General features: G+C 38.6%; 2 protein-coding genes across 5 annotated transcripts in view; one reads left to right on the top strand and one right to left on the bottom strand.

Annotated features, from left to right (window-relative positions):
- Positions 1 to 11301, top strand: part of LOC149772771 (inactive C-alpha-formylglycine-generating enzyme 2-like) — a 47004-nt gene extending 35703 nt beyond the window's left edge. For all 4 annotated transcript variants that reach the window (XM_089947326.1, XM_089947325.1, XM_089947324.1 and 1 more), the window contains 4 exons: positions 5996 to 6051; positions 8037 to 8121; positions 8806 to 8968; positions 9490 to 11301. In XM_089947326.1, the coding sequence (XP_089803452.1) occupies positions 5996 to 6051; positions 8037 to 8121; positions 8806 to 8968; positions 9490 to 9736 (551 nt within the window). In that variant the 3' untranslated portion in view covers positions 9737 to 11301. The remainder of the gene's footprint in view (positions 1 to 5995; positions 6052 to 8036; positions 8122 to 8805; positions 8969 to 9489) is intronic.
- A 5913-nt stretch (positions 11302 to 17214) lies between these two features.
- LOC149772770 (protein Wnt-4-like) overlaps positions 17215 to 27901 on the bottom strand; it is a 71171-nt gene continuing 60484 nt past the window's right edge. Inside the window, exon 4 of the mRNA XM_089947312.1 lies at positions 17215 to 18820. Within this exon, the coding sequence (XP_089803438.1) occupies positions 18353 to 18820 (468 nt within the window). The 3' untranslated portion in view covers positions 17215 to 18352. The remainder of the gene's footprint in view (positions 18821 to 27901) is intronic.

The following is a 27901-nucleotide window of genomic DNA, read 5'->3' as shown; positions in this document are numbered from 1 at the left end:
GGATGTCAACTGCGACGTCCTTCCGGCAGCTCATGCATCCGAACTGGTGGGAGGTTCCTGACGTCTGGGCAGCCCAGGATCTCCATACTCCACACTCTGACTTGTGCCCTGGAGAGGCCACTCCATCCGAGTTCCTGAGTGAGGAAACAACACGGAAGCTGGCAGTCTATGGGTTCTAAGTCCCACCCGGTTGGCGTAGGAAAGAGGCGCCACGTGTCAGCTTTGACGTTAGGAGGGATCATCGCGTCCCACTGGCCGACTACCGCCCGCCTCAAGCCGGGCAGACCCCGGTCAGTAAGGTGTTGGCCCGCCAACGTCTGCCTGCTCCACTTGGTGCCTGGAGCTCAGAGTGTTGCTCAGCATGACAAGCAGACGGTAATGCCGCACCAGACAAAATAAACAAGAAACCAACAAAGAAGACTTCAGCTTTTATATTCGCAAGCTTGAACGTATGCACCAAGCGCACATGCATCTCTGACGAACTCAGGGAGGTGGATGACAACCAGGAAGACGGTCATCATTGACAGAGAGCTCACCTGACCAAATGTCAGCATTGCTGCCTTCCAGGAAACCAAGCTTGCCATCAGTGGCTCCCTCAGAGAGGAAAACCACACCTTCATCTGGAAGGGTCGAGAACCTGAGGAACCCCACCAGCACGGAGTAGGCTTCGCCTTGAAAAACACCTTCCTGGCCTTAGTTGAGCCTCCCTCAGGGGGCACTGAGCGTCTCTTGTCCATCCGCCTTGCCACTACTGCAAGCCCTGTTAACATCCTCAGTGTTTACGTCCCCTCCCTCACGTCTTCAGAAGACACAAACGATCAGTTATATGGGCAGCTGGACGAATAGATCAAAGAATGCCCTAAAGATGAGCCACTATTCCTCCTCCGCGCCTTTAATGCCAGAGTTATTCTGGACCACGAGTCACGACCTACCTTCCTCGGACTTCATGGCTCTAGAACGACCAACGAAAACGGCCAGAGACGTGCACCTACCATAACCTGTTTGTTACAAAAACCTTTTTCAAGTGTAAGCCACAACACAAAATCTCATGGAAACACCCAAGGTCTCATCGCTGACACCAGCTAGACTTGGTCATCACAGGGCGCTCTGCCCTGAACAGCGTCCTTTTCACCAGAAGCTACCACAGTGCAGACTGTGACTCCGACCGCGCCCTCGTGATCAGCAGAGTGCATCTACAGCCACACACAGTACATCGCTCAAAACCAAATGGTCGCCACCGCATCAACACTGCGCAGATGTCGGTCACCTCCAAGGTGGATGAGTGTGTATCCGCCCTGGACTAGGCACTCCAGGACCTGCCAGAGCACGATGCCACATCCAAGTGGAACGTCATGAAGGGTGCCATCTACAGCACAGCTATGTCCACGTTTGGCAAGAAGGAACGGCCAAGTCAGGACTGGTTCAATGCACACCGTTCAAGGATGTAACCACTAATCGAGGACAAACGAAAAGCTTTCATAGCTTACTAAACAGTTCCCCGAATGAATGAATGCTTGATTGCCTCAGAAGTGCCCGAAGCATCACTAAACGCATCGCTAGACAGTGCGCGAACGAGTACTGGCAGCAACTGTGTGAAATAATCAAGCGCAGTTCCGAGTCTGGAAACATCCAAGGTATGTACAGTGGCATCAAGAAGGCTCTAGGCCCTACAGTGAAATTGGTTGCTCCCCTGAAATCTCTGACAGGAGATAAGATGACCGTAAGCAACAGTTGGCCAGATAGGTGGGGCACTGCTTAGAGCAATACTACCGAGAAACTTGTCACCGTTACGGCCCTTATCATCATACAGAAACTGCCCACCATGGTGGAACTCGACAAAGAGCCCACCTTAGAGGAGTTCAACAAAGCCATCGACTCCCTCCCAAACGACAAAGCACCAGCTAGCTACAGCATACCGCCTGAAGCTATCAAACGTGGGAAACCGACATTGCTTCAACCGGTGCATGAGCTAGTCTGCCTCTGCTGGTAGGAAGAAGCAGTCCCCAAGACATGCGCAACGCCACCATTGTGACCCTTTGCAAAAACACGGGCGATCGCAGTGACTGTAACAATTAGAGAAGGATCTCGCTCCTGACCATCATTGACAAAGGGTAAACCCGTATCATCCTCAACAGGTTGCAGATGCTGCCGGACCGTGTGTATCCGGAATCTCAGTGCGGTTTTAGAGCAGGCAGGTCGACAACATATATGATCGTCTCCTTCCGACAACTCCAAGAGAAGAGTAGAGAGCAAGCAAGGTCATCCACTATACATGAGATTCATCGACCTCGCTAAGGCCTTTGACCTGGTCAGCAGGAAGGGCCAATTTGAACTTCTCAGTAAGATCAATTGCACCCCCCACCACCAAAAAAAAATTCTCAGCATCATAATCTCTTTCCACGCCGATATGAAGGGATCGGTCTTATACTCCTCAGACTCCTTCCCTATCAACAGCGGCGTGAAGCAGGGCTGCATGCTGGCGCCGACCCTTTTCGGGATCTTATTCTCCCTGCTCATTTCCTACGCCTTCGACTCATCCACATATCGTGTATATCTGCACACCAGGTCTGACGGGAGGCTGTTCAACCTGGCACGACAGCGCTCAAGACCAAAGTGACGTCGGTGCTCATCAGGGAGATGCTCTTTGCGAATGACACCGCTCTTGTGACCCACACAGAGGATGCCCTTCGGAGACTGGGAGACCGTTTCGCTGATGCCTGCAAGCAGTTCGGGCTCACAATCAGTCTGAACAAGACAAACGTCAGCGTGCAAGTTGCCACCACTATCCCTTCCATCAAAATCGACGGTGTCACCCTGAAAGCAGTCAACAATTTTACTTACCTGGGGTCAATCATGAAGAGCCTTGTCCAGGGCGGACACATACTCCTCCACCTTGGCGAGGACTGACATCTGCGCAGTGTTTATGCGAGGACGTCCTTTTGGTTTTGAGCGGTGTAGTGTGTCTAGCTGTAGTCGCACTCAGCTGCTCACGAGGGTATGGTCGGAGTCGCAGTCTACACTGTGGTAGGTTCTGGTGGAGAGAACGCTGTTAAGGGCAGAACGCCTGGTGATGACCAAGTCGAGTTGGTGCCAGCGATGAGATCTGGGGTGTTTCCATGACACTTTGTGTTGTGGTTTACACTTGAAGAAGGTGTTTGTGACGCACAGGCCATGGTAGGTGCATAGCTGCAGCAGTCTCTGACCGTTTTCGTTGGTCTTTCCAGTGCCATGATATCCGAGGCAGGTAGGCCATGACTCGTGGTCCGCACCTACTCTGGCATTAAAGTCGCCGAGGAGGAATAGTGGTTCGCTTTTGGGGCATCCTTTGATCTGTTTGTCTTGCTGCCCATAGAACTGATCCTTTGCGTCTTCTGACGACGTGAGGGTTTGGGCGTAGACACTGATGATGTTGACAGGACCTGAAGCAGTGGTGAGGCGGATGGACAAGAGACGCTCAGTGCCCCCTTTGGAAGATTCAACCGAGGCCAGGAGATTGTTTTTTGATGGCGAAGCCCACTCCGTACTGGAGGGGCTCCTCAGATTCTCGACCCTTCCAGAAGAAGGTGTAGTTTTCCTCTCTGAAGGAGCCACTAGAGGCGAGCCTGGTTTCCTGGAGGGCAGCTATGCTGATATTTAGTCTGGTGAGTTCTCTATCGATGATGGCCGTCTTTCTGGTGTCGTCCACTTCTCTGAGGTTGTCGGATATGCCTGTACACATGGTGCGTACATTCCAGCTTGCAAATCGAAGAGCTGGAGTCTTCTTTATTGGTTTCTTTTTTCTTTTGTCTGGTGTGGAATTACCGTCTGCTTGTCATGCTGAACAACACACTGAGCTCCAGACACCCACTGGAGCAGGCAGACGATGGCGGGTCAACACCTTATTGACCGGGGGCTGCCCGGCTTGAGGCGGGCGATAGTTAGCCAGTGGGACACGATGATCCCTCCCACCGTCAAAACTGACCCGTAGCGCCCCTTCCCTACGTCAATCGGGTGGGACTTATAACCCGTAAACTGTCAGCTTCCGTGTTGTTTCCTCACTCAGTAGCGAGACTGCAGTGTCCTCTCCAGGGCGCAAGCCTGGGCGTGGAGTATGGAGATCCTGGGCTGCCCAGACGTCAGGATCCCCCTCTCGTCCTTGCTGGTGGGGTCCAAAGGAATGCTGAGCATGACATTTGGCACCAGTTTGGATGCAGGAGCTGCCGGAAGGAAGGCGTAGTCGACACTCAGCCGCCTTGGGGGCTCCACTCCGGATTTTCTGTCTGGGTTTACTCCCGTAGCCTTTCCTTCTCCCGAAGATATCCACAAGGTAGTTGAGCCATCGTCCAATGGATGGGACTTGGTGGGTTTTGAATCAGAGTTTCCTTCTCCTAGACGAACTGCCTGACAGTGCTAACGAGCTTCATCTGCCCGGGTTTGGAGTCAGAGTTTCCCTTCTCTTAGACTGGTTGCCTGCCAAGGCTAACGAGCCCAGTCTGCCCACCCAGTTATACCGCCGGGCACTCGGTCGCGCCACACAGCAGGCTATGTTAAAACAGGGGGCCCCGTGTGAAGGTGCTGATGTGGACACAATAGTGTAGGAGAGGCCATATACAAGTAACCTCCTGCCCCGCAGAGCGAGACAGTGGTCCTGCGGCGATCACTACACCTGGGAAGGAGAGGCTATGAGGGACGCTTCACTTTCCTTTGGCAAACGGGACGTCAGGCCCAGGCCTCGCAAACCCCCCTCTCGAAATATATATGTGTGTATTACATCATTCTTTCCTCCCTTAAGGATGCCTGCTTCTTACATATTGAAGTGTTTAACTGTAATAGTTTTACATAGTTGGGTGTCGAAGCAATACAAAATAATTAAACATTTTATATTTTGTTTCGCATTTTCATGTGCAAATCTTAGTTGAAAATATTTTTTTAAAAAAACGATCATTACATGGAAAAGTGTGGGAAAAGCACCGTGTCGCCAATTGCCTACAAAATAGTACCCTTAAAATATTACCCGTAAAACAGTACCGTAATTGCCCTTAAAATAGTACCCGCAAAATAGTACCCGAACGAGTATTTAAAATGTCATCAAATTGCACAGGTTGAAAATCATGCACTCTTCTGATCAAATACACGAAGTAAAGGGTATGTTGGTGAGTGAATGTATTCTTTTCAGTAAGACACAATTAATGTGATCACATCGGTTCCTCGCAACAGAAAGCCTGCGTTGCCAATTTACGTCAGGTCGTAAATCGGTAAGAAAATCTCTAATGACCTCGTATAGGTTTTGTTAACATTAAAATTTTCTTTCATATGTCTATTAATCGGTTAATACATTTGTTTAAGCACTATTTGTTGTCACATTTCATAAGAGACAGAATCGCAACCACGTTAGTTTACGTACAATGTCTTCCAGAGAGTTCATAGCAATTGGATACACGTAGATACAAAGTGACGTCATTTCGTAGTCTGTTCAACCAGACTTGTGCGTGGGTCTGTTAGAAAGCTTCATTGATCTGTTACTGATAAAAGGCGCTTTGATAGAATATAGTATCTTTAAAACTGAAAAAAATATCGCTCACTATCTAGACATTTGTATAGATCTATTATTCTGCAATCATTCCAACCAAAGCAATATCGAAGACATAAAATGATATGAATTAACAGCAACCGACCTTAATCAGAAGTTCGAAAAGGCCCTTCCTGCTGACCAAGTCAAAGGCCATTCTAGTCATATAGGCGATTTCATAATGTAATGATCACGTCATTTCGAGCTGCTCGGTAACGTTTATTTTACAAAGCATACTACTTTAAGCTTGAAACTGGCCCAAAACTCAGTACCTCTGCACAAAGTAACGCATACTATTTATGCATTTTAGGTTAATATATAATTTTTTTTTTGGTTGAAATATTGTACTTTCCTAAGTAGATACTATGTATGCAAATGCCATCCTCTATCCTGTCTAATATCTTAAATATAAAAATAAATTTAAGGTTATATATTTTTAATTTTCAGGTCTTCAGTACCCATGGGGTGACAAGTTCAAAAAGATGAGGATGAACACGTGGCAGGTAACACTCCTTACTTGGTAAAATAAAAAAAACTCTATCATTAAATGTTACACGTCACAAGCATATGATACAGTTATCGCTTACATCATATGATACAGTTATCACTTAAATCCGCTTCTTTTGCAACATTATTTAGAGCGCCCAACAAAATATTTAGATCAATAGATAAATGTATCACCAAAAAATATTTCATCAAAGATAAATAAGGTACAATGATTCGTTATGGGAAAACCTTTTCTTCTAAGTAAAAAATATGTTTCTCTTGAGGAAATTGATCAATTTTTGAAGATTTTCTTGAGAGAATGAAATTTAAAAAATACGTGCATGGTGCTTTTATATTTAAAACCATATGTGGCTTAAATGTTTTGTGTGATTGCAGATATACAAGTATATTATGATATTTTACATTTATTAGTTGTATATTCTCACCGATAGATCAGGTGCTCGAAGTCTATGTCCCTCTGACATAAAGCTGTACTAGACTCCAAATCTCAATCGAACATACTGTGACCAATCAAAAGCCCGCATTTACTAATTTCAAGTAATATTTCAAAGTTTTGAGTAACATTTTGTTTCTCAAAATACTGAGTAAAGTTTATGACGGAGGGGTCTGAATAACTTATGCGACGGCATGTCGTCCGGCGATCAACAAGTCAAACTGTTATCTCTATTGATCCCAAACTGCCAAACGGAAGGACGTGCAACCAGAGGCACAGTTTAATTGTGTTGTGTAGTTGGTTGGTTCTTGCCGCTGCGGTCGTTTTAAAAAATATATCATTGCTGCCCCTCCTGACAGGACGGTCTCCTCTTCATGAACTTTTATTTCAAAATAATCGTCAGGTAGCGTAGACACCGTCCAATTAATTGTAACATACGCGGGTTGGGACGGGGTACAGTGGGAGTTCAGATTCATATCAAACGTGCGAAATTGTATTGGAAGAGGGCCCCAGAATAAAGTTTTGTGGGGGTGACGGTGGCAGAATGTTTTGTTACGCCACTACCTTATTTAGATATTCCTAAATGAAAGTTTTGCCAATTCGACATCCAACTTGAGCGCAGTGACGGTCATATTAAAGATTTGTAACATGTTGTTCCTATATCGAGTGATATGTAAATAATCCTATTTGTAAATCGTATCAACCTGATATCGTACATGATATGATATTGTGGCCATTTTGAACATCTTATTGTTGCTTTTTCCCCGAACAGATCTCATTGGGGAGGATGACGCTAAAAGACTTTTTCTTTATGTTGGTTATGAATAAAAACAGTACAAATCTGACGTTCATCATCGCCGCGATGAGGTCCCCCTTGAAAATCTTGTCATGGTTACTTCCATTGAACGTCCTGAATGAATGGCCTCGTCCACATTTGATTTTAACCGAAACAATAGTGTGCCAGTCTGACCTCACAAAATGGTTGCAACAGCGGCCATCTTGAAAATATTGTTATGGTTACTTCCATTGAACGTCCTGAATGAATGGCCTTATGTACATGGGCTTTTAACCGAAACAATAGTGCCAGTCTGACCTCACAAAATGGTTGCAACAGCGGCCATCTTGAAAATATTGTTATGGTTACTTACATTGAACGTCCTGAATGAATGGCCTTATGTACATGGGCTTTTAACTGAAACAATAGTGACGTAACTGATACGAATGCAAGTATTATTGACATATGATTTCACTAGACACTATGATGTAACTGATCATGGACACGTTAACCATCCATTTTTCTTGTGCATATGATAGTTATGTATTTATCTTGTGAACATGTTAGCTTGAACGTAATAGAAAATAGTTTTCTTACTAAAATTTGTTATGTTGGAGTTTCGCAAGTATATTCGAGATGGTTTCAACATTCATTGTTAACAAGAATACAACGCGGATAGACAAAGACTTCTTGTGAATTCCTATAAATGTTTCTTTGGTCAATAGAACGTCAGTCTCTTGTAGGGACTCTTTATATATTTATGTTTTTTCAAGGGCCAGTTTCCAGACGAGGACCAGGGAAACGATCAATGGGTGGGACTCTCCCCTGTGTACGCCTATGGTCCACAGAATAATTTTTGTAAGTAAATAAGCAAATAATAGCATTGATCTCCAATGAATCGGCACATATGTGAGTATGTACGTGTCCTTGCGTGGTTCAGTAATTTCGAAAAAATGTTGGCGTGCGTGTTTGTGTATGTAAACTTGTCAAAACTTGGAAGTCCCTGTATACAAAAATCTTCATGTTTGTTGACATAAAATCACAAATACATAGGTATGAAAGAAGTGAAGTCCTTGTCTAAAATAATAAACCTCGAATATAAACTTTCAGATCTAAAGACTAGGTTAATAATTTTATGTTCTTTTTTCGAGCCTTTTCTGAAGCAATATATGACAGAGGGTTCATCTGTTGTGCTATACTATTCTAAATGCTACAGTAAAACGAATGCAGATGATATCTTGTGTTGTAAAACTAATTATAGAAAAACGTTATGGAAATCTACGACAGGCATATATTCTATGGCTATATGGCTACTCATGCTGTAACCAGATCTGACCCTTTGCTTCTAAGTCCAAGAAAATCAGAATGGAAGAATTTTGTTGCATATTGATAGAATATTGTCAATGGTTTGGTTCAATCAGATCATTAAATATAATGGGGACAATACTATGTTGTCCTCGGTTTTAGTTAGCCTTTAGAAGGGCCCGTAATGTGCTCGATTAAAGACTAGTGTCAAAGAGGGTGTATGTCATCTCCTTCCAGCAATGTATAACATGTTGGGAAACGTGTGGGAGTGGACCAGCACCAAATATTACGACAGAGTGGTGGACAGAAGTCTACAGGAACTCCGATACGTTCTAAAGGGGGGATCCTACCTGGATACTAGGGACGGAAGTTATAATTACGTTGTCAGAACATCTAATAGGTAGGAAACGTTCTTAAAATTTTTGTGACAAAGTAATTATGGTCATACCTCATACGTCAATTAGATTGGTGGAATTTATATGACTGACATTGCAATAAACATCAATCATGATCTTCCGTCGTCTTCGTCCTCGTCTTCTTCTCTTCTTTGTCTTCTTCTTCTTCTTCTTCTTCACAGGTACTTATAACCTTACATCTTCAGCCCATTGCTCTAAGTGTTGTGTCTTCTTCACCTTCTTTCTTCACCTCTTTACTACTCAACCTTTTCTAAAAAAATTTCTTTTTTTTACCTTCCTCATATTTTCTTTATGTCTGTTATTTGTACCTTCGGTTGCCTGTTTGTCTTTTAAATCCGAAACAGCAAATAGGTGTACATTTTCAACATGTTACTACATTTTCCTTACCGCTTATGCAAATTTTCTAGTCAATATGTCAATTAGCAGCTTATCTTTAGAAATTGCTAATGATTTAAAAATATTAGAAAATTGTATCTGATACCAAACTATTTTTAATTTTCTTAAGGATGGGCCAGGCGCCAGACTATACCGCTCACAATGTGGGGGTCCGATGTGCAGCCAGCGCACCTCACCTGGTTAAGAGGCCCAAGCAGCCCCGGGAAGAGGACGAAAAGAAGCCCCTTAGTACCCCGAGACCCCCAAGGCTACATAAACTATCCGAAATGGCCTTTCCACCCACAGGGACGAAAGAAAGAGAAAAGCAGGAGTCTAAATGGAAATCCGGACGCAGATGGCACGGAGAAGAATTATGATCGGAATTATGATAAAAATTTAGGATAATATCATTTTCATTTGTAAATGTAGTCCCATGCCACGTGATATTTTCTAAAACAAGTTACGCAAACATAAGTCTCTTAAAGCTGCAAGGATTAATGCTTGTAACATGTTCGAAAATACAAGTTTTGCAAAAATTAAATTTTTTTATATCGGGTCCAATTAATGCAAAACCACTTAAAATGCAAATGTTGTTGTGCATATTTTTGTGCTATGCTTACCTGAATATCTATCATTAAGTAAGTGTCTATTGACAAATACACGTACGAGACAAAGGACCGTATATACTCGCTCATCAGTCACGTCCACCGGCAAACTACAGACACTGGTCTATATTGTTTATTCCACTGATTACGCATAACAAATGGCATAGATCCAGTTCTGCCAGATTGTGCGACGTCAAATCTAGGTCTTTGCAGTTTGCAGATAGATTTATGAGCGAGCATATAGGGTACTTTATAATAATTGTCTTAAAATATACCCGAATTTGTATGAGTATTTAAAATTCGTCAAACCTGAATTTGTATGAGTATTTATTATTCATCAAATTTGCAGAGATTGAAGATCATGGATTCCTATTAAATTCATGAAGAAAACGATATAAAGCTCATGGATTCTATCAAGTACACTCATACAATATGAAGGCCATGGATTCCTACCATATTTACTCAGAAAACGGTGTGAAGGTCATTGATTCCTATTAAATTCACCCAGAAAACGATATAAAGATCATGGATTTCTTTCAAATACACTCATTAAACGGTATAGCGGTATAAAAGTCATTCATTCCTGTCAAATACACTCATAAAACGGTATGAAGGCAATAGATTCCTATCATATTTTCTCAGAAAATGGTGTGAAGGTCAATGATTCCTATTAAATACTCTCAGAAAATGGTGTGAAGGTCAATGATTCCTATTAAATACTCTAAGAAAATGGTGTGAAGGTCAATGATTCCTATTAAATACTCTCAGAAAATGGTGTGAAGGTCAATGATTCCTATTAAAAACTCTCAGAAAATGGTGTGAAGGTCAATGATTCCTATTAAATACTCTCAGAAAATGGTGTGAAGGTCAATGATTCCTATTAAAAACTCTCAGAAAATGGTGTGAAGGTCAATGATTCCTATTAAATACTCTCAGAAAATGGTGTGAAGGTCAATGATTCCTATTAAAAACTCTCAGAAAATGGTGTGAAGGTCAATGATTCCTATTAAAAACTCTCAGAAAACGGTATACTTGCATCTAATCGGTATGAAAGAATGAGATCACATAGGTTTTTTTCGCAGTACAAAGTTTATGATATCCCACTGTCTTGTATAGGTTTCGTTGAGTGTATATTTGTATTAGCCTGATGACTGAAATTGTACAAGCATTATTTTTTTTTTTCATTACTTTATTGGAGACCGAAGTCACACTCACTTTTTTGTACGTCTACTCTCTCGCAGAGTTCATAGCGCCTCGATTTGTTAATGTAATAATACATACATCATATCGATGACACGTCGTTTCAAGATGAGCAGTAAATTTTGTTATTGCAAAAAGCGAACATTTCTTAACTGGGCTCAACACGAAAGCCTCTAACCAAACATGAACCAACTATTTCTTAGAAGAAAAGAAAAATTCCGTTACACCAGTTTTGGGAACTTTTACAGGTGTTTATACTCGCTTGAAAGTCGAATCCAAGTGTAAATTGCACGTACCCAGAATAGTAGTCGCATAATGTGCTGGTAGATCTTAGTATATGCAGTATGTTAGTAATAATCAGTAGAACAAACACATAGACCCTAATATACTGGCGCATTTATGCAATGACAGATCAGGGTCTGTGGTGTTTGCAATTGGACTCAACCTTAAATATAAACGAGTATATACCGTGACGCATGCATTATACTTAAAAGGAATTTACTATGTAATGCCAGGTACAGTCAGTTTTAAAAATAATAATGGAATTGATATGCTGTTAAGGAAACTTTTCACATGTTTACACATACATTTACACCTAAAACCTATATAATAACTATCGGAGGCAATTGTAATCTTGCCACAGGCCACCAAGAACGCACCCCACTTGTTTCCTTCGCGTCAAAATTTTTAATAATATATATTTTTTAAGTATATTTTACAAGCCATGAGAAAACAGCGTGTTTGCGATATTTTGGGAGAGGATGATTTTCATTTAGACTTTACACCGACTTAAATTTGCTGTAATTAATCAACATAAAAATTGTACTTTATGAGAGGGCACGATATGAGGTTGACTGCTTTATAGTCTGCTTTCCCTTCCTATAGTTTCATCGCAGTCTATGGAGGCTTGGTTAATTTCTACCTCATTTGCCGTTTTGTTTAATTTTATTTATCTATTTATTCACTTTTCACATGCAATATTCCCTTGTAGTTAATCTGTACACAACTATAGAGCTACAGTGTGGTAAGGGACACTCGCACGCACGCACGCACACACACACACGCACGCACGCACGCACGCACACACACACACACACACACACACACACAGAGTTTTCTGTATAAATTGCTGTCTTTCTTGGAACCACTTTTTTAATGTTTGCTGGTACGAAGGAAAGATAACTTCGTTAGTTCCTGAACTGTTCTGCACGGGATTGTTTGCCTTTGTTCTGATCAGCCTGAAGGTTGTGGTGTTGTTAAATTTGTATTTTAAACTATATCTGAATTACCATTACAAGTTTACTTTGGCATATCAAATTCTAAGGTATATTCTCTGGAGATATTTTATACTCTTTAAAAATATTTGAATTGTGTTCCAACCAGCTCTTTAAAAGTACGACTTTTTATTTTCACTATGTACTTTCTGAAAGTTGAATATCTCTAATCACACCATGTTTGGTATCATTGACATTCTTAAAGCGCGAAGCTCATCTGCTTTTCGTACTCTCTGGGAATTATTTTGGACACCTCCATTTCCGAAACATGTTCCTGGTTATTACAGCCACGAATGGAAAAACACACATTATATGTTTTATTTACAAAGAAGTTTTGTTGATGCTGGAAATATCAAGTTGTTCTATAGGTCGCCACTGAGAATTGAATAATAGTTTTCATCCCTGGCTAATGCACGTTATAGATAAATTTACAGATGTGTTTGTGGGCCCGGCACACAATAAAACTTTTTTTCCCCTTCAGCAGCATAATATAACCCGGATTGAATCTCTTGTGGTATCTTTCCCTGTCAATATCGGCACTCAGAGAATATGCAGGAATACGAAAATTATTCCATAAAGGGAGATACAATTAAACTGCAACGTTAGTTAAGAAGTATAGAGAAAATCAAACATCAAATTAGTTCATCATGGTATCAACGCTTACATCGCGAAAAGAGTATCTAAATCCGTTTTGTTCATGGTGTCAAAGCTAAAATCATCCAAACATAAACCTCTTCATGTCCTTTGTTCTCTTTTTCTCTTGCCCCACACACTCAGATTTAGACAGCCATTATCAATTACTTTTGCCTGAAGTTTCGCAAATATAATATGCAATTTAATACAAACCATTAGTGCATTGCCTTTCAAGTGTTTCTGACGAACTTTGTGGTTCGATGTTAAGCCCCATCGGCGGATCAAAGATTTTTCATACGGGACTTAAAGGTTAAGACGTTAAGACGATACAGCGTTATTCACATATGTTATCCCATGTTTTGTTTTTGGTCTGAACACCGCCTCTTTTGTCATATCAAATTAGTTGCATGGGAGTTTCGCTCGGCTAGCTGTTTGCCTGTGCTGCGGACACAAATCGTAAAGACAGCATTTTGAGAGCAATCAACGTCGTCATATCATTGTAATGTTAAGAATTCTGGCTGTCACAACATTTGAGTCCGTTCTGCCAACGCGTTGTTGTAGTTGTTGTTGTAGGGTTTAACGTCATTTTTCAGCACACGATAGGCTATACATGGCGGCCAGTATTAATGGTGGAGGAAGAACCCGGGAAAACCCCGGAAAGAACCACCGACCCTCGAGAAGCTACTGGCAAGCTTTCTCACATACCCACATTGGCCGAATCCGAGACTCGAACCTACGCAGAGGTGGGCAGTGATCCGTAACGGAGAGCGCTTTAGACCACTCGGCCACTCCGGGCCCCTCTGCCAACGTAATAGTTAAACTGGAACTACTACACTCACTCGATTGTAATAGCACCGCACTCAAAGTAGAACGTAAAATAGCTAACATGGGATGGTTTGGAAAGGCTTGAGATGTTACGGTTTTGGTTTCGATAGTGAATAGCCGGACTTTCGGCGATTAGACAAAACATGGACATATTTTTCAACGGTATTACTTTCGGTGTTGTTGGGATAATCAATAGAACAGACAACATAGATCCCGATCTGCCGCTGCATGATAATCTATATTGTTTGTAATTAGGATGACTTACATAAGAGTATATACGGTAACAAAGATTTTACTGTGGATGACTTGTCTGATGTGTGAAGAGAAGCATGTGAAAAGACTATGAAAACATCGAGTATGAGCGAAAACTAATCGTCACACAGTAAGAGACCTACGCCATTTTTAAAGTATGTTATGTAAGCCGTACACACACACACACACACACACACTGCTGTTGTCTATACAACGTAGACACTCTTGCTTTTCCTTTTTAAAAAGAAGGTGGAATTAAACAGAGAAATAAATAATTATGGAGAGTGTTCCTAAAATCAACTGAGCTTTTATTTTTTTGAGTGGGTTTTGTTGTGGAATGTTAAATTACATATCCTAAGGATGTGATCTATTTGCAGTATCGAGATAAAATTTAATGAGCTATTCATGCAAGGTTTGTCAGTATGAAGATGCGACTTTAATATTTGCAGTTAAGTGTTATGTGTTCGGATTCAAGCTATTTCCCTCTGGAAATGTCGAGTCATTTAAAGGAGCATTAGCGTGTTATCTTTCACATCTAAAAGCTTAAAATTATCGATAGTAAATCTACCAAGCCAATCTGATGTGATATCAACACCCGTGTTAAGGAGTACGCGAAGAATCAAGAGCAAATGTTTGCTTCGTTTCAAACAACTGGAGAGTAACACCTCTATTTGGAGGTTTTATCACTTCATAGATGTAAATTGTATGTGTGAAGGAAACCATACTAAAACATTCATGCGTATAGTACTTCCTTCTTAGAAAAAAAAGGATATTTAAGCGTGCACACACACACACACACACACACACACACTGATGCGATCGAACGTAGACATATTCGGGAACTGAAGAAAACATGTTTATATGTTTATGTTTATATGGACAACAATCAAAGATACGAAATTACAAGATATAACTATTTTTGAAATTACAGTTAAAGATTTACTGATGATATTGCTTTGAGAAACTTCGGAATAATACGAAATTTTACTGTTACTTTTCTGACGCAGAATTCTATGTCAATGCATTCATTGCTTGACAACTCAGAAAGCTGCTGTCGATATTTTCGAAACAGTTTGAAGTTACTTATCAGAGACACTGGATTAAAATTAAGTTGCATCTTCTTCAGGTAGCATGCCAGTCTTACAGCAAATTGACAATTTAGAGAAGGCAAATGGAACATCATCCATCAAAAGCAATCGCTTAGCATTCTCTGAAACTTTGCTGGGTTGATCTAGGCTTATTAGTCGTATATTCGTAAGGTGACAACATTGACAAGCCTTCAGTTTCGTGGCGTACTTAACCTTACTCAGTCCGGGGAATTTATTTCTCATGTAACAAACAACGAAACTGTGCCGCTTTACTTTAAGAGTAGAAGAACGCGTCACCATGTTCCAAAACACCACTAACCTTTACTACGGTGATTTCGCTACTTTTGGTGATGTACCAGTTTTGTGCATTTTTATTTTAATTTGTTGTAAATCACGAATTAAAAAAACAACAACAAGGATCTGTGATGTGAAAGCCATAGAGCTCCACCATCCAACAACGAATTTAAATACCTACAGATTCCATTTTTTCCCCACACCCACGAAAATTTATATCCATGCAAATTAGCGAATTCATATATATATATATATATATATATATATATATATATATATATATATATATATATATATATATATATATATATAATCATTCGGACGATATAGAGTTAATACTTTTTGGCTACCGAAAATATAATGTTTTCCCAGCCGTATAAAGTATAGTATCAATATTCAGTTATTAATTGTTTCGGCGGAACGATGAATCGAACTGCATTTACGAACCATTTTAGCACCAAACTCAAATGCATGTTCTGAGTATGAATAATGCGGTATTTTGTAGCTTTAAAATAAAGTTCAACTCAAAAGAAATTTCATTATTTACTTAGTTTGATTCTTTTTTGCTTCTAGGATGCCACATTTAATCGACAAACGTGTATTCAAAAAATATTTACCAACATAACCTAATTCAATACTTAAATTTAAATTTAGGATCCGGCAATTTGATTGGCTGAAATTTAAGTCTGACTTTAAATTTACCAATCAAATCTCTTACGTCTAGACTTATTTTTAGACATGTGTTAGTGAAATAGAAATTTCATTAGAGTCTAAAGTCTAGATTAACACCAACACTTATATTGGTGAATTTGGGATAATATTGAGGGGTTTATAACATATGACTGAGTTTCACATTCAAACATTTTCAAGGTACAGCGTCATGTATTACTAAAGTAAAATCTACACGAATCCACGGCAAAATAATGAAATAAAATCGTTTGTAGATCCTACTCGTAAATGACAGTTATATTCCGAACGTGCAAATCCATCATCTATCTTTATATATATATATATATATATATATATATATATATATATATATATATATATATATATATATATATATATATATATATATATATATATATATATCAACTGTAATTGCTAATATCTGGGCTGGTCTGCTATCAAACTGTCTTCTCGATGTAGAAAACGTGAAAAATAATCTAGAAGCTAATAGCCAAGTCTCTCTTACAAACAGCAGTTCTGACGGAAGGTGTTTCTGCACAGGTGTTCAAATATGTATAACCTTTTCAGTGCCAAAATTACACCTGTTAAACTTTCGGCAATGACAGGTTAATCAATGATATTTTCTTTTATGAAAGCAAACCAGAAGAAATATAGTATGACGTAGCAAAATGGGATAATCCATTTCATTAAAATGAGGATAGAATTTAGACCGTGCCTGTTTGGAAGTTTCATTTTGCTCATAATATAAACGAATCCTTTGAATAGATTGAAAATGATTTAGTCAGGCAAAGTGTTCACGTTAACGAGTCGAAACGTTATACATTGAAATAAATCTGGCGTAGAGCTTGATTTCGATGGAACCACTTCGAAGGCCCATCTGAAGTAAATGCGGCAAGGATTCAGTATAATTTAGCAGTAACTCTTGAATTAATCTGTTGGCATCGGTTTCTCTTTTTCTTAAGGTGCATAAAGAAAAAGAAATTTAAAGACGCAGTATGAAAGATACATGACATTTTATGATACTTGATGGACCAATACAAATAGTTGCGCTGCAAAATTATAGCAATTTTTACATCATCGAAAATAAACAATAAATATGTATATACATACACCTATACACATTTCTTGGATTCGATTCAAAGTCTTTGGAATTCTTGGAGCATTGTGGGAGCAATTTGTTATCGCACAAACGTTTTCACATGTTATCAAAATGAATATTGTACAATTCTAAACCTGCCCACAACTGGGACTGTCTTTGTCCTCATCGACCATTTCTACACCAGTTATGTTTACAAGCACCTGGGTATAAAGGCATTAAAACAATCTTAAACAGTCATTGTCATTGTTCATATTGTGCAGAAACTTTTAAGCTGTATAAATATGCCTTCTTCTCCTTCGACCAATGTACATGACTTCGTAAATCCTATCTAAAATGAAATGCAATCCCATCCGACTCATACTGGAAGAAAATAATTTTAACTTTGTAAGCTTAATGATCAATTTAATCTTTTTATAGCCACTTAATATCCTTTTGGCGAAAACAAGACATGTACATCATATGTGTCAGTATATGGTAAAGTATCCCTACTATGTACATGGCAGCCGTTTGCTAGCTTCTACAAGGAAAATATTTGTCTCTACTGAACACCATCGCATGCCTCAAACACGTATCTGATTACAGTAAGTTTTGTGGGGTTCGGAAGTGTTTTGCAAGCACTGGCAGCATAATGATATTCGATAAAGAATGCCTAGAATTCGAAATAGACAAGAAATAGAGATGCTTGTCCTTCTTTTGGATTGAAGCGGATCCAATAGAACGTGTGCATTCCCCATAGTCACAGAGCCACGTCAGTCTATGGTACCGCAAAACATTCCTCATCAGTAAAATATATGATACTTCAATGGTTGTAAACTGTAAACAGTGAGCACCTATTTTCATGTCTCTATATGTAAAACAGTACTTGCAAATGGACAAGAAAACTCGCAGCTTCCAGGACACACCTAAAACAACGAAGCGCTAGTCATATTATTATGGATTTCCTGACTCGAAATAAATCACAGACTGTTATGGATGCGTCATTTTGTATGAAGCATCTTACGAGAGAAATATAAACTGAATTGATCCTTGCTCTTTATTTACAATAATGTTCATCAACAATACGTTCGCAGTTCTTGCATCGCACATAACAGCACCAGAAAAATTTACACATGCACCGCTCTGTAACTGTCACTTTCCTAGTTTCATATCCTCTCCCACAACACATTAAATCACAACCATCTATAGCTTTTGATGTTTTATTACAGACGCGGCCTGCAGTGCCTAAAGATCCAGTTTTTGAGTCGGGTTCGCAAAAGTCTGGAGAGGCCACAAGGTACACCAAATCTGAGTCGGTGTGGTGTTTAAACTGTGGGTTGACCGGAACTAGCGCCTGAGAGCTCTTCTTTTTCTGCAAACGTACTTCCGTCGCGCCATCGAACTTTTCTTTTAATATATTTCCCACCTCTCTGAATGTCGTCATTGATCGCCAGCAAGTCTTGAGTTCACAAGAGCCAGACACTCCGTGACATTTACACACCACTTGTACATTATCTTCAAGAGCCTGGAAATAGATGAATTGAATAGTATTAGTCGAAAACAAATCGTAATATCCAAGCTTAATATTTCTTTAAGTCTTCGTATTTTACTGATGTCAGATTGTCGCGAATCTAACAAATGAGGCATACTTACTTTAATGGAATTCCTCGAATGTTTGACCATCTTTTATAAAACTATTGGGTATTATTATAGCCTCTTAGTGGAAAATATATTTGGTCAATTCGTGTTTATTGCTAATTGCAAAAACGCCATGCTTATAAAAACTGGGCGATTTTCATCGTCTTAACCTTTACCAAAGACACGTAATTTCTTATTAGATCAAACAGTTCGAGAAATATGTAACAATTACGCGCCTATTAAGAATTTTTATAATTATTTTGTATCATTAATTTTTTTTCAATGATGATATGTTATGTATAACTGTTATTTGGACCTGACCTTGTCCAAAATCAAATTCATTGTGTTCCTGACCGGTAACTTTTATTTTGGTTAAGAAATAATACATACCTAATATTTTCTCTATAATTGTGGGTTAAATATTACGATCATTATCAATAGAGGAAAATATTTATTTGGGTCTGAGTCTATGACATTGGCATTACCCATGTTGTAACCTGTCGTACCTGATGTTTTCCACATTCTTATATATTTTTGGTAACACAATATAACTGTTTAAAATTTAGAATTTTCTAGAAATTAACTTTGGACCAACATATTTCTTCTTCTTTTCTGTCTTGAAGAAGAGTCAGTCTTAGTGTTGTGTTAAGATTTTGATTGGATGGAATTATTTTTTTAAATTATTATTCAGTGGAATCACGAAGTGCTCTTCAATAATATTTTGGACATAAATATTAATTTGGAATTGTAATAAATTCAGACAAGGATATCTTGGATTATAGTATCGTGATTAATTGGAAGACTGTTAGTACTTCATCGAACTTCAGGCTACTGGTACGTTAGCACATTCAAGACTACAAGAACATCAACGCCTTCTGTGCTAGCTCTTTTTTCGAACACCACTGAAATTTAATTAGCACGTTATTCATTAGGACTCGTGATAAACTTAATGGATTATTTATGATTTAATTCGCAATGCTGTATGTTCGTTTTAAATTATTTGTTAAATTTTACAAAACTTGTTGGTTTTCGCTTTTATCTATTACTTAGTTTAAAACCATATAGTCGTAATTAATAAGCAAGAAGAAGGACTCCTATACATCCCCGCCCCAGCAAATGTCTGTTAGGAGTTCATATATGGGACGTTTGTATTTACAAATAATACACGGAAGTGACGGCCTGACGAGTTGGGATACATAAGCTAGGGCATGACTGGTGGATGGGTGGTTGGATATATGAATAGACCAATGTTCAAAACCATAAAATATTGGATACATGAATAGACCAATGTTCGAAACGATAAAATATTAAGAATTGTACAAGTTAAAGGGAAATATAGACCATTCGGCAAGTACATTTCAAAGAGATCTCTAAATTGCCAAAACATTAATAATTTTGAGGGGAAAAAAGAATTGAATGTATCAAAAGACACAGCTGGACACAAATGGAATGTGTATTCCATGTTTCATAGAGATATATCACACAGTTTTAAATGTATGGTCCTGAAACGAATGTGTGAATAATGTTGGACAGATTAATGAAAAGGCAAGCGGACAAAAACATTTAAAATATTGAAGCTGAAGAGTTGTGGTTAGCGAAAAGCACACCTGAACCACTCGTTTAAAATGTGTATCAAACTTCAATGGAGTGTTTTATACGACGCCAGAGTTTGTCTCACAACGGACAATGAATAATGGGTGGATAAATGATAGAAAGAAACAAACTAAAATCCCCCAAAACATAAAAAATATTTAAAATGAAGAATTATGAATAGCAAAACGATTATCTGAATCACTAGTCTAATATGTATATCGTGTTCTATAAAAGTGTCTTAAACGACTGGTCTAATATGTATACCATGTTCTATACGGAAATCTTAAACCACTAATCTAATATGTGTATCATTTTCTATGAAAAAAAATATCTTAACCACTAGTCTAACCACTATCTTAAGTACATTGTTCTATAGAAACATCTTGAACAACTAGTCTAATATGTGTACCATGTTCTACACAAGTCCCTTAAACGACTGGTCTAATATGTGTACCATGTTCTACAGAGATCTATCTAACCACTAGTCTAATAAGTGTACCATGTTCTATAGAAATATCTTAACCACTAGTCTAATAAGTGTACCATGTTCTATTGAAATATATTTAACCACTAGTCAAATATGTGTAATATGTTCCATAGAAATATCTTAACCACTAGTCTAATGTGTGTACTATTTTCTATAGAAATATATTTAAGCACTAGTCTATGTGTACCATGTTCCATAGAAATATCATAACCACTATTCTAATATGTGTACAATTTTCTATAGAAATATCTTAAACACTAGTCTAATATGTGTACCTTGTTCTATAGAAATATCTTAAACCGTTTAGGAGTTAAGGTCCTTAAATGTAAATGTGTATGATGAATGGAGGAAAAATGATATAAAAAAACCCCGATAAACTACTTAAACTGAAGAATTATGAATATAAACAAGCATATATATATATATATATATATATATATATATATATATATATATATATATATATATATATATATATATATATATATATATATACATGCCATTACTATTCAAATATGTGTTCTAGATTTATTAAAAATATCCTAAACGGTTTTATAGTTTTGCCGCAGCACAGAGTCAGCAACACTGGGGGTATTGGATGGAGAGGCAGCAATCGGACAAAAATATTGAAATTATTGAAACTGAAGAAATGTAAATAGCGAAATGCACAACTGAGCCACTGTCTACTATGTGTACCAGGTCGCACAGAGATGTCCTGAATGGTTTTCAAGTTCCGCTCCAAACACAAAGGTGTAACAGACGGAACTTCTTTGGGAACGGATAATCATCTTTCCCCAAGAAAAACCACGGATAATGCACCTATGAGACCATTAAAACATGGAAAATGGAATACATACATACATACATACATACATACGTCATTCAGTCTTACTGCCAATGGAGGCAGATTATCCTACCACTATTGACAGAAACAGCCATTCTTACATCACTTAAGAAAACCTCACATTCATAAAGCTTACAAAATTATCAGACCGTACAGAATACTGACAGGAGTACCGGAATTATCAGACCGTACAGAATATTGGCAGGAGTACCAGAACGTGAACCATGAGCAATAATTACCGCAATCCTTATTTCGTATTATGTTTGTCAATTTACAATAATTACCGCAATCCTTATTTCGTATTATGTTTGTCAATTTACAATCAGATACAGCGCTGTGTTGAAAAACGTTATTTCTGTAGTAAGTAAAGGAAACCTGCAGCTTTGGAATCAATTATCCATCGAATCTGGGACGCCTGCAGAATTGTGTTTTTATTTTTTGGGGGCGGTTGGGGCAAACATGTAGTTGTCAGATAATAGGATTTACGGATGTAAGCCAAAAAAAGTGCTCTGCCCTCCCCTTGTCCCGATGTGCAGGTGCCCATGCATCGAATCGTTATGAGAAATTTATACCAAGAATCATTATCATGAAAACTTGCACCATCATTGCTCTAGCAATTCCGCGTTCGCAGGAATACTAGTATTGCCGAGTAGAGAAGGTAATGAGTTTTTGCGGTAAATGACATTACCGCAGTTTCTCTTCAGCAGACCTTGTACTGTATAGCGCTGATCAATCGTTTACATGTACTGTGAAAACTACGTAAACATCATGACTTTTTTCTTTTAATCCCTTGGTTTGCACAATGAACATAGTGGTGGATGAGGGTTACGTCGACTGGCCCCACCCCATGCGACATACAAAAAACACCAACAACAACTATAAAACAAGAAACAAAAAAACAGAAAAACAAACAAACAAACAAAAAGAAAACAAGGATAAACGCTAGACAACAGGAACATTTCATAGAATAAGACTTCTTTACAATTATGTATTAAAGATATCTCATGGAAACATTTAAAACGTGGGAACCTCGATACGCTTCTTCCCCAGAGCCCCTCACCAAGGATTCCATCCCACAGACCCCTTGCAACCTACTTATTTATGATTTTAAAAATGACCTTCAGCTAGGCGATTACCTTGCGTGAATCAATATCGAAACGAAAATGATATATTTTTTGGTTGGCCAACTGAACGCGCTTTTGGGAGCAAAGTGTCATATTAGCATGAAATCTGTGTCCTTACATATCTTGCATATCTTGTAAACACAAAAGGGATTTTCCTTTTCTTTTTTTTTTACCATTCCTACAAAACTGTCAAATTTTGTTCGTGACATTTTATTTGCAACAATGTTTCCTAACGAATCTGTGACCTCAGGTTAGAGTATAAAAAATGTCAAGAAAAGGTTCCTAAATTACTACTCAATGTGTCAAAAACGAAAATGTACATCTCCAAGGCATGTCATCATGCGTGTAAAATCGAATTATATTGGAGGTATATTAGAATGGAATGGCTTTCAATCGTTTTATTGATGCCGAGAGCAACAGGGGTGGGGGAGGTCAGCATTAGACTCAACAAACGATGTCATGAATATTAAATGGAGGGTTTTCAAAATCCCTATTATAAATGCACAAATTTATTTTACTGTCTACGACACAATCTTCAAACCTGGTTATGCGATGTACGTTGGCAGCATGTTTTCTCTACCTCATAGATTACAGACCCTCTCTCTCTCTCTCTCTCTCTCTCTCTCTCTCTCTCTCTCTCTCTCTCTATATATATATATATATATATATATATATATATATATATATATATATATATATATATATATATATATATATATATATCTGTGTGTGTGTGTGTGAATTGCCCACTGAACTTAGACACAAAGACACAGTGATCACATTCAAGCGCACTTTCAAAACTCACTTATTTCGACTGCAAGAGCAAACTTAAAGACCTAATAATGTTTCCTACCTTATATATTCTCAGCATGTTTTTTTCATTGTTTTTTTAAAAAAAAAAAAATGTTTTCTAATTTCATGGTGTTTGTTTTTGTAATCATATCATTATATGTTTTGTATCTTATAGGTGTTGTCTAATGTTGTTAAGCGCTTAGAGCTTCTTAAGATTAGGCGCTACACAAAGTCCTCGTTATTATTATTATAAATATATATATATATATATATATATATATATATATATATATATATATATATATATATATATATATATATATATATATTTAGAGAGAGAGAGAGAGAGAGAGAAAGACAGACAGACAGACAGAGCGGGAATCTCAAATGGGTAATGTTTCAATATTGAAATTAAACGAGTTTCATGGATTTAATAGTAAAGCATTACCCATTTGAGATTCTTTTTATCAAATAGTTATTATTGCAGTGGAAACTAGACAGAAAGAAGGACTACTGAGAAGCTGCGCCTTTCATTTGTTGTGAGCAAAAAGTAGTCCCAAACGAAGCTGAGGAAGTATTAACGTTTAAAAGTAGATAATTCTTTCTTTTACAACTTATAAATCAAAGAACAAGTATCCTTCCGAATAAACATAACATTTTACACAGACAATATAATGCGGGTGGGTGAAGTTCTGTCGGATGGGAGACTGGTTTATGTCCACATTCTTCTGTGAACAGAGGTGATACTTTAACGTGTTTAATATCAAAACTACTAAACTGCACAGACTAAATGTAAAGCGTAATAACTATATATACGTTTTCGATTGTCGATTGAATGGGCTTTCCATTTTGTTATCTTGGAACAGTTCTTTTATATAACACAAGACATATAATATGTATACTTTTACAATTAAATACTTAGATGCTTTGAAGGGCGACCATTTTAAAAGTATGTTTTGACAAAACGTTGCATACGGAGTCATAGCAGGAAGAAACATTATATACGTAAATTGTTTTTTGGGTTCTAACCCTCCAGGGTAACTGGGGGATTTTCCTAAGCAAGCCATATCAGTTACACTTAATCGAATTGCTTTCGATCCAAAGCAGACATCAGTTTAAAAAAGCTGGAATCTGAGACATTCCTTTATTATTTTCGTGGAGCCCCGAGTGACCGCATGGTCTAAAGCGCTCTCCGTTACGGATCACTACCATCTCACCTCTATCTGCGTAGGTTCGAGTCTCGGATTCGGCCAATGTGGGTATGTGAGAAAGCTTGCCAGTAGCTTCTCGTGGGTCGGTGGTTCTTTCTAGGGTTTTCCCGGGTTCTTCCTCCACCATTAATACTGGCCGCCATGTATAGCCTATCGTGTGCTGAAAAATGGCGTTAAACCCTACAACAACAACAACAACTATTACTTTCTCTTCAAACTTTTATTCTTTTAGCAAGCATACACTTTCATTTATGCTAAACACTTGCGTTTGAAATTATGCTGTTTTGTGAATAAACAACACTGGTCAACAGTGAAATCATTACTGACTTGAAAAGGCCCTAATCTGTAGTATTTTGGTGTGCCGAACACGAATATAACCGTGAAAAATTTGTATTGGCTCTCGTTTTGAAGATATTCATATACCTCATTTTCTATGTTTCACTGTGTAAATTTCTCCAGTAGGACTGCAGCAACATCCGGAATAATGATGTAACATTGCATAATACCATCATGCTCACATCATCCACAGTTGATTGCATCATTTTCTGATGCAATGCAATACTAATGCCATGCGGCTGCTGAAGTAAGTTGACGTCAGCAGTGTACTATACATGTGTAGGCCTATTATACTAATGCCAGGCGGCTGCTGAAGCTGACGTAAGCAGTGTACTATATAAAGCCCAATCAGATAGGTTCAGCATTTAAAATATTTTAGACGTTGTGCGAGACAGTTCAAGCTACTGTTACATAAAACTTATTATTTTATCCATTTACGTACAATAAAGAACAGTAATGCCTCGAAAGTGTGTTAATACCGCGGACAATTTTTGCTATATTTGTGGGGAAGTGACATTTGCCAACCAGAAGAAAAGTATCAATTCTCAAGTGAAGAAGGCATATCATCTTTACTTCGGATGCAAGGTTGGTGACCAAGACAAGCCTTGGGCTCCGCATATATGCTGTGCTACATGTACAACACAGCTTTCACAGTGGTTGAATTGCAAAAGGTCATCAATGCCGTTTGCAGTCCCAATGGTGTGGAGAGAGCCAAGCAACCACCTAAATGACTGTTACTTCTGCTTGGTTCCTCCTCTTTCCGGCGGAATAACGAAGCGAAAGAAGTCGAGAATAGTCTACCCAAACATTCCGTCTGCATTGAGACCAGTTCCACATGGTGAGGGACTTCCTATTCCAGAACCTCCAGCAGAATATTCTCTTGATTCATCTGACGAAGACAAAGGTGAGTCGACCTGTTCTTCTCCTGGTCCATCAGCATGCAGTGATCCAGATTTTCACTGTGGTGCATCATCAACCCCACACAGAATAACACAGGAAGAACTAAATGACCTGATTCGTGATTTGGACTTATCAAAGAACAAGGCAGAATTGCTAGGATCAAGACTCCAACAATGGAATCTTCTAGAAGAAGATGTCACAATTACTGCATATCGAAAGCGCCACCAGCAATTGGAGCCTTTCTTCAGAAAGGAAAGTAATCTGATATTCTGTTCCGATATTGAGGGCCTCATGAATGCTTTAAAAATCACTCATGACCCACAAGAATGGAGACTATTTGTGGACTCTTCGAAACTGAGTCTCAAGGCTGTGCTTTTGCACAATGGAAACATTCTTCCATCTATTCCAGTAGCGTATGCTGTCCACATGAAAGAGACATACGATAACTTAAGGCAGCTACTGAATTCCATTGAGTATAACAAGTACAGCTGGCACCTCTGTGGTGATTTGAAGGTAGTTGCCCTTTTAATGGGACTGCAGCAAGGATATACAAATAACATGTGTTTCTTATGCGAGTGGGATAGCCGAGCAAGGGAAATGCACTACATGAGGAAGGAATGGACTCACAGGCAGAATGTAGCCATTGGAGAGAAGAATATCCAACACCCAGCTCTGGTTGAGGCTCAGAAAATCTTGCTACCACCCCTTCACATCAAACTAGGTTTGATGAAGAACTTCGTGAAAGCCATTGACCAGACTTTGCCAGCATTCCGATACCTGCATGAAAAATTCCCTCGATTCAGCGAAGCAAAGATTAAAGAGGGAGTTTTTGTGGGTCCTCAGATTCGAGAGCTTTTCAAAGATGACCGGTTCAACAACTTGCTGGAAGGTGACGCGAAACAAGCATGGAATGCTTTTCGCCTAGTTTCTACAAACTTCCTCGGAAATGTTAGGGCAGAAAACTATAAGGAACTAGTAGAAGACATGTTGATGAAGTATAAGAAACTTGGCTGCAATATGTCTCTAAAGATTCACTTCCTTCATTCCCATTTGGATTTCTTTCCTAGCAACTGTGGTATTGTTAGTGATGAACACGGCGAACGTTTTCATCAAGATATCGCAACAATGGAACAAAGATACCAGGGAAAATGGTCCACTACAATGCTGGCTGACTACTGCTGGACACTCCTCAGAGATGCTCCCGAACAGCTGTACAAGAGACAGGCGAAGAAATCTAAGATGTAGTCAATGACTTGATTTTTTATAGGTAGGCTATTACAGTTGACCTTTTACTATTGGAATGCATTTCGTTATGTAAACATTAATTTCTTGCAGATTACAAAAAAACTAGAGCCAATTTTGCAATTTGACTGTCATATTCGTGTTCAGCACATAAAAATTGATAAGAATTGACTAATTTTATTTCAGTAACATGACTTTTGTAAAAATTTGTTGTCCAGTGCAATTATTTGATACCCAAAAGACTTTTTAACTTTTAAACTTTTCCAACATTTACTGTATGTCATTGTTTTTACCGAGGAAATCATCTGTTATGGCTACGTATGTTTTCGGTTTGATTGTAAAATCCCCAAAACGCTTAAAAAATTTTCGGACAATTCACGTTTGAGCTTTTTGAATTCACTTTGTTATGCCCGTCACAAATTTGACTTTGTTCCGTGAA

Source organism: Sinohyriopsis cumingii, unplaced genomic scaffold, assembly GCF_028554795.1.
Source record: "Sinohyriopsis cumingii isolate HCF-2022 unplaced genomic scaffold, ASM2855479v2 utg001176l, whole genome shotgun sequence".
Lineage (NCBI taxonomy): Eukaryota > Metazoa > Mollusca > Bivalvia > Unionida > Unionidae > Sinohyriopsis > Sinohyriopsis cumingii.
Note: the sequence above shows the minus strand (reverse complement) of the source record. Positions and strands in the feature narration are given on the sequence as shown.